This window comes from Oncorhynchus kisutch, unplaced genomic scaffold (assembly GCF_002021735.2).
Source record: "Oncorhynchus kisutch isolate 150728-3 unplaced genomic scaffold, Okis_V2 Okis01b-Okis20b_hom, whole genome shotgun sequence".
NCBI classification, from domain to species: Eukaryota; Metazoa; Chordata; class Actinopteri; order Salmoniformes; family Salmonidae; genus Oncorhynchus; species Oncorhynchus kisutch.
The window spans coordinates 4,933,608-4,940,988 of record NW_022261978.1 but is presented as its reverse complement, the minus strand read 5'-3'; the positions used below and the strand labels follow the sequence as shown (position 1 = coordinate 4,940,988).

The 7,381-nt window shown below is 37.0% G+C and overlaps 1 protein-coding gene across 3 annotated transcripts in view; it reads left to right on the top strand.

Moving 5' to 3' along the window:
* The window catches only part of LOC116352828 (polymeric immunoglobulin receptor), a 5,745-nt gene extending 4,910 nt beyond the window's left edge, over nucleotides 1-835 (top strand). For 2 of the 3 annotated variants that reach the window (XM_031811512.1, XM_031811513.1), the window contains one exon: nucleotides 85-835. In XM_031811512.1, coding sequence (XP_031667372.1) covers nucleotides 85-573 — 489 coding nt within the window. In that variant the 3' untranslated portion in view covers nucleotides 574-835. The remainder of the gene's footprint in view (nucleotides 1-84) is intronic. The other variant, XM_031811514.1, reaches the window with a different exon arrangement.
* The last annotated feature ends 6,546 nt before the right edge of the window (nucleotides 836-7,381 follow it).

Genomic DNA, 7,381 nt, shown 5'->3' with positions numbered 1-7,381 from the left:
CTCTCTCTCTCTCTTATATATATATATATATCTTCTCCTTTTCCTCCTCCTCTGCCTACTCCTCCTCCTCTTCTTCCTCTCCAGGGTTGTCATGGTGATGGTGACTATGAAGAGATAATGGAGCGCGCCCCAAGGTCAGACTCGGGCGCTGCGACCTCCACCATCTACACCACCGTCAACTTACCCACAAGCCACTCTGACTATCCCCACTACGCCAGCGTCAACTTCCACAAGAACCCCAGTAGCCCCAGCGAAGCAACTGCCACCATTACTAAAGAGGGCAGCTGCCCCAATGAAGCCACCGCTTCCATTACTAAAGAGGGCAGCTGCCCCAATGAAGCCACCGCTTCCATTACTAAAGAGGGCACGTCATCATGTGACTATGCTACTGTGAACTTTGGTCAAAGCCCACCTACTCTACTGTCAATCACCCGCACAGCTCCTCTGAGGCTCCTCCCATCTACTCCACAGTCAGCAAACCCAGAGACACCTGAGTCAATGGCAACCAATCTAAAGATACATACACACACTGGCGACCAATCACAAGATATATATTTTAACTATATGCGCTGATCTCTCTCTCTCTCACTCTCTCTCTCTCTCTCTCTCTCTCTCAAAAATCCTGGCCATGAGTGTGCATGTCTTTCAATTATGAGATGCCCGGTTCTCGCCCAGGTGAGGGGAGGTATCTCTTGAATGCCCTGCTCAAAACTGACAACGAGGCTCGATATAGGGGTGGAGTTAACAAACTCCGTCTTAACAGTTCAAAGCGAGGGCTTTGTAGATTATGATTATTTTCATTATTATTTCCCTGTATATAATATTATGTCATGATTGCTATTATTTCCCTGTATATAATATTATGTCATGATTGCTATTATTTCCCTGTATATAATATTATGTCATGATTGCTATTATTTCCCTGTATATAATATTATGTGATGATTGTTATTATTTCCCTGTATATAATATTATGTCATGATTGTTATTATTTCCCTGTATATAATATTATGTCATGATTGTTATTATTTCCCTGTATATAATATTATGTCATGATTGTTATTATTTCCCTGTATATAATATTATGTGATAATGTGATGTTTGATGTAATATAAATCTGTTATCTTTTTACTTGCTGTTTATTGTGTTGTCTTTGTGATGTGTGGTGGTTTTATAATGTGATTATTTCTGACTTGTACAACGTAAAACACTGAATAATGCAGAGCAGAATTAGGCCAACACCCACTAATTATCAAAATCCAGAAAAGAGACGTTAAATTCCACAACCACCTAAAAGGAAACGATTCCCAAATTCTTCCACAACAAAGCCATCACCTACATAGAGATGAACCTGGAGAAGAGTCACCTTAGCAAGCTGGTCCTGGGGCTCTGTTCACAAACACACCCCACAGAGACCCAGGACAGCAACACAATTAGACCCAACCAAATCATGAGATTGTATGTTAACTAACTGTATGTTGACTAACTGTATGTTGACTAACTGTGTGTTAACTAACTGTATGTTAACTAACTGAAAAACTATATGTTAACTAACTATATGTTGACTATCTGAAAAAGTGTATGTTAACTAACACATATGTTGACTATCTGAAAAAGTGTATGTTAACTAACTATATGTTGACTATCTGAAAAAGTGTATGTTAACTAACTATATGTTGACTATCTGTATGTTAACTATCTGTATGTTGACTATCTGTATGTTAACTAACTATATGTTGACTATCTGTATGTTAACTAACTATATGTTGACTATCTGTATGTTAACTAACTATATGTTGACTATCTGTATGTTAACTAACTATATGTTGACTATCTGTATGTTAACTAACTATATGTTGACTATCTGTATGTTAACTAACTATATGTTGACTATCTGTATGTTAACTAACTATATGTTGACTATCTGTATGTTAACTAACTATATGTTGACTATCTGTATGTTAACTAACTATATGTTGACTATCTGTATGTTAACTAACTATATGTTGACTATCTGTATGTTAACTAACTATATGTTGACTATCTGTATGTTAACTAACTATATGTTGACTATCTGTATGTTAACTAACTATATGTTGACTATCTGTATGTTAACTAACTATATGTTAACTATCTGTATGTTAACTAACTATATGTTGACTATCTGTATGTTAACTAACTATATGTTGACTATCTGTATGTTAACTAACTATATGTTGACTATCTGTATGTTAACTAACTATATGTTGACTATCTGTATGTTAACTAACTATATGTTGACTATCTGTATGTTAACTAACTATATGTTGACTATCTGTATGTTAACTAACTATATGTTGACTATCTGTATGTTAACTAACTATATGTTGACTATCTGTATGTTAACTAACTATATGTTGACTATCTGTATGTTAACTAACTATATGTTGACTATCTGTATGTTAACTAACTATATGTTGACTATCTGTATGTTAACTAACTATATGTTGACTATCTGTATGTTAACTAACTATATGTTGACTATCTGTATGTTAACTAACTATATGTTGACTATCTGTATGTTAACTAACTATATGTTGACTATCTGTATGTTAACTAACTATATGTTGACTATCTGTATGTTAACTAACTATATGTTGACTATCTGTATGTTAACTAACTATATGTTGACTATCTGTATGTTAACTAACTATATGTTGACTATCTGTATGTTAACTAACTATATGTTGACTATCTGTATGTTAACTAACTATATGTTGACTATCTGTATGTTAACTAACCTCTATTTTTAGCTAATTCTCTCTCCTTTATTATGAGTGTTTCCTGTTCAGAGCCTTGTTGTTATGGTAACACTCCCCCACTGCCATCAACCATTATTATTCGTGCTTCCTGTTCAGAGTCTTGTTGTTATGGTAACTAAGAAGGGGGAGTGTTACCATAACAACAAGACTCTGAACAGGAAACACTAATAATAATGGTTGATGGCAGTGGGGGAGTGTTACCATAACAACAAGACTCTGAACAGGAAACACTCATAATAATGGTTGATGGCAGTGGGGGAATGTTACCATAACAACAAGACTCTGAACAGGAAACACTAATAATAATGGTTGATGGCAGTGGGGGAGTGTTACCATAACAACAAGGCTCTGAACAGGAAACACTAATAATAAAGGAGAGAGAATTAGCTAAAAATAGAGGTTAGTTAACATACAGATAGTCAACATATAGTTAGTTAACATACAGATAGTCAACATATAGTTAGTTAACATACAGATAGTCAACATATAGTTAGTTAACATACAGATAGTCAACATATAGTTAGTTAACATACAGATAGTCAACATATAGTTAGTTAACATACAGATAGTCAACATATAGTTAGTTAACATACAGATAGTCAACATATAGTTAGTTAACATACAGATAGTCAACATATAGTTAGTTAACATACAGATAGTCAACATATAGTTAGTTAACATACAGATAGTCAACATATAGTTAGTTAACATACAGATAGTCAACATATAGTTAGTTAACATACAGATAGTCAACATATAGTTAGTTAACATACAGATAGTCAACATATAGTTAGTTAACATACAGATAGTCAACATATAGTTAGTTAACATACAGATAGTCAACATATAGTTAGTTAACATACAGATAGTCAACATATAGTTAGTTAACATACAGATAGTCAACATATAGTTAGTTAACATACAGATAGTCAACATATAGTTAGTTAACATACAGATAGTCAACATATAGTTAGTTAACATACAGATAGTCAACATATAGTTAGTTAACATACAGATAGTCAACATATAGTTAGTTAACATACAGATAGTCAACATATAGTTAGTTAACATACAGATAGTCAACATACAGTTAGTTAACATACAGATAGTCAACATATAGTTAGTTAACATACAGATAGTCAACATATAGTTAGTTAACATACAGATAGTCAACATATAGTTAGTTAACATACAGATAGTCAACATATAGTTAGTTAACATACAGATAGTCAACATATAGTTAGTTAACATACAGATAGTCAACATATAGTTAGTTAACATACAGATAGTCAACATATAGTTAGTTAACATACAGATAGTCAACATATAGTTAGTAACATACAGATAGTCAACATATAGTTAGTTAACATACAGATAGTCAACATACAGTTAGTTAACATACAGATAGTCAACATATAGTTAGTTAACATACAGATAGTCAACATATAGTTAGTTAACATACAGATAGTCAACATATAGTTAGTTAACATACAGATAGTCAACATATAGTTAGTTAAACTTCTTAGGGCTAGGGTCTAGTTTTCTGAATTTCCACCTCACTTACTTGCCCAAAGTAAACTGCCTGTTACTCAGGCCCAGAAGCCAGGATATGCATATAGTTGGTAGCATTGGATAGGAAACACTTTGATGTTTGTAGAAATGTTAAAATCATTTATGATACTATAACACAATTGATGTGGTTGGAGAAAATCCAAAGAAGAAGGTCCCAGGCTCTTATAATGGAAAGCTGTGGATCCTTTGCAATTCCAGCTCCCAGATTGCAATTCCAATAGCTTCCACTAGATGTCAACAGTCTTTGTTCAAGGTTTCAGGCTTGTTTCTTCCAAAACGAGTGTTTTGGCACAAAGATAGTTGAAAATCAGTCTGCAGGTGTGCGAGGAAGAGGACATGCACTTGCTCATTTTACTTTTCAATTGAACATAGTTCTTTCCATATGAACAATTATACTTTATTTACATTTGTTGTTATGGTAACACTCCCCCACTGTCATCAACCATTAATATTAGTGCTTCCTGTTCAGAGTCTTGTTGTTATGGTAACACTCCCCCACTGTCGTCAACCATTAATATTAGTGTTTCCTGTTTAGAGTCTTGTTGTAACACTCACCCACTGTCATCAACCATTAATATTAGTGCTTCCTGTTCAGAGTCTTGTTGTTATGGTAACACTCCCCCACTGTCGTCAACCATTAATATTAGTGTTTCCTGTTTAGAGTCTTGTTGTAACACTCACCCACTGTCATCAACCATTAATATTAGTGCTTCCTGTTCAGAGCCTTGTTGTTATGGTAACACTCCCCACTGTCATCAACCATTAATATTAGTGTTTCCTGTTCAGTCTTGTTGTAAACTGCCAGAAGCTAGGATATGCATATAAAATGTTTGTATGCTTTTGTACGCCGGGCGCTATCCTCAGATAATCACATGGTGTGCTTTCGCCATAAAGCCTATTTGAAATCTGACAAAGCGGCTGGATTAACAAGAAGTTAATCTTTTAACCGATGTAAAACACTTGTATTTTCATGAATGTTTATTATTACTATTTCTGTCATTTGAATTTGGTGCTCTGAAATTTCACCGGATGTTGTCGAGGTGGGTCGCTAGTGGCACGCCTGGCCATAAGAGGTTTTAAATAGCTGCTGCCACATTACTTCCACCTCCTTCCTTTTCTCGGCTCATTCCAAGAGGATTAGCTTGGTAAGAGCTCTAGACTGTATAAGCACAGACGTATACCTGCAGCTATTCAATAGCTTGGAGCAGCTAGCTAGCTAGCTATCTATCCTCTCCACCTTGGTGCTCTCCTGTCCCCCCATTCGGTTTGGCTTGTGCCATCTCGTTTGGGTTTCGTCCTTGTTTTTATTACTTGTGACAGTGTACCAACCTGGCCGATACGCGGTTTGGTCTACCATTATTGTGACTTGTCGGTCCACCGGAACCCGAAGGCTAAGCCTACCCTGCAAAGATCTGAAGACTTAATTTCACTTATTTTCTATTTACAGTTGAGATACTAACTATCCCAGTTTCCTTGGAAACTCACCTTTCAGCTACAGTATTACACTGCGGTCTTGTACAGTGTGTAGCTGGGGTTACTCGTTTTCTGTTGTACTTACAGTTAAGACGGTAACTATCCTAGTTTCCCCTGGAAACTCACACCTCATCTCTATTAGAACACTAAGGTAATCTGCCTAAACAACTACCGAACCGAAGCACTCACGTCTGTAGCCATGAAGTGCTTTGAAAGGCTGGTCATGGCTCACATCAACACCATCATCCCAGAAACTCTACACCCACTCCAATTTGCATACCGCCCCAACAGATCCACAGATGATGCAATCCCCATTGCACTCCACACGGCCCTTTTCCAACTGGACAAAAGGAACACCTATGTGAGAATGTTGTTTATTGACTACAGCTCAGCATTCAACAACACAGTGCCCTCAAAGCTCATCAAAAAGCTAAGGACCCTGGGACGAAACACCTCCCTCTGCAACTGGATCCTGGACTTCATAATGGGCCACCCCCAAGTGGTAAGGGTAGGTAACAACACATCCGCCATACTGATCCTCAACACAGGGGCCCCTCAGGGATATGTGCTCAGTCCCCTCCTGTACTTCCTGTTCACTCATGACTGCATGGTGTCGTGGAAGAATCAGAATTTGTTGGTAACATATGTAAGATGTTTTATATTCATCAAATGTGTGTAAATTACTTCTCATCAAGAATGGTATTTTTGTATAATACTGTGGCAGGGTTGCAGTTATCTGTTCTATGTCAAGACTAAGTTGCATGGGCCGCAGAGAGGGGAGAGGTCAAAGTATCATCATGTGTAAACATATCTTTTGCTCCACTGCATGTGTGCCAGTTCACTCCCTACTTTTCCCATGTAGGATGGCAGTGTCTGGAATCATTCTATCCTCTCCGTGAGTTTGTCCAGGATTGGTTGTATTTAGAGTTGGTTGTATCTAAATGACAATTTGATATATGCCTGTTGATATGGAGGGTTGGTTTATGGTTCTGGGGTTTGAGTAAGGAGACAAAGCTGAATGATTTATTATGTCTATGCTGTCTGACTATGTGTGATCTTTGCTATAAAGGATCCCATTTTGCCATTATGTTGGAACTCTCAACTTTTCATTAGAGATACTGAACTGTTGAAAGTCAAAATGCTATTGCAATGTGGAGGGGGCTCTCAGAGAATTCATTGAGAGACACTGAATTATCTGAGAGTCACAGGATTGTGATAGAGCTCATATAATTAAAGGACTTTGATAACTAACTCTGACTTGTGTTGTGGTTTGCTCCCATGATTTGGTAAATAGAGGACATTTCCACGAAAATGGCCAGGCACGACTCCAACACCATCATTCAATTTGCCGGTGATGACCGACAACGACGAGACAGACTATAGGGAGGAGGTCAGAGACTTGGCCATGCAGTGCCAGGACAACAACCTCTCCCTCAACGTGATCAAGACAAAGGGGATAATTGTGGACTACAGGAAAAAGAGGACCGAGCACGCCCCCGTTCCCATCGACGGGGCTGTAGTGGAGCAGGTTGAGA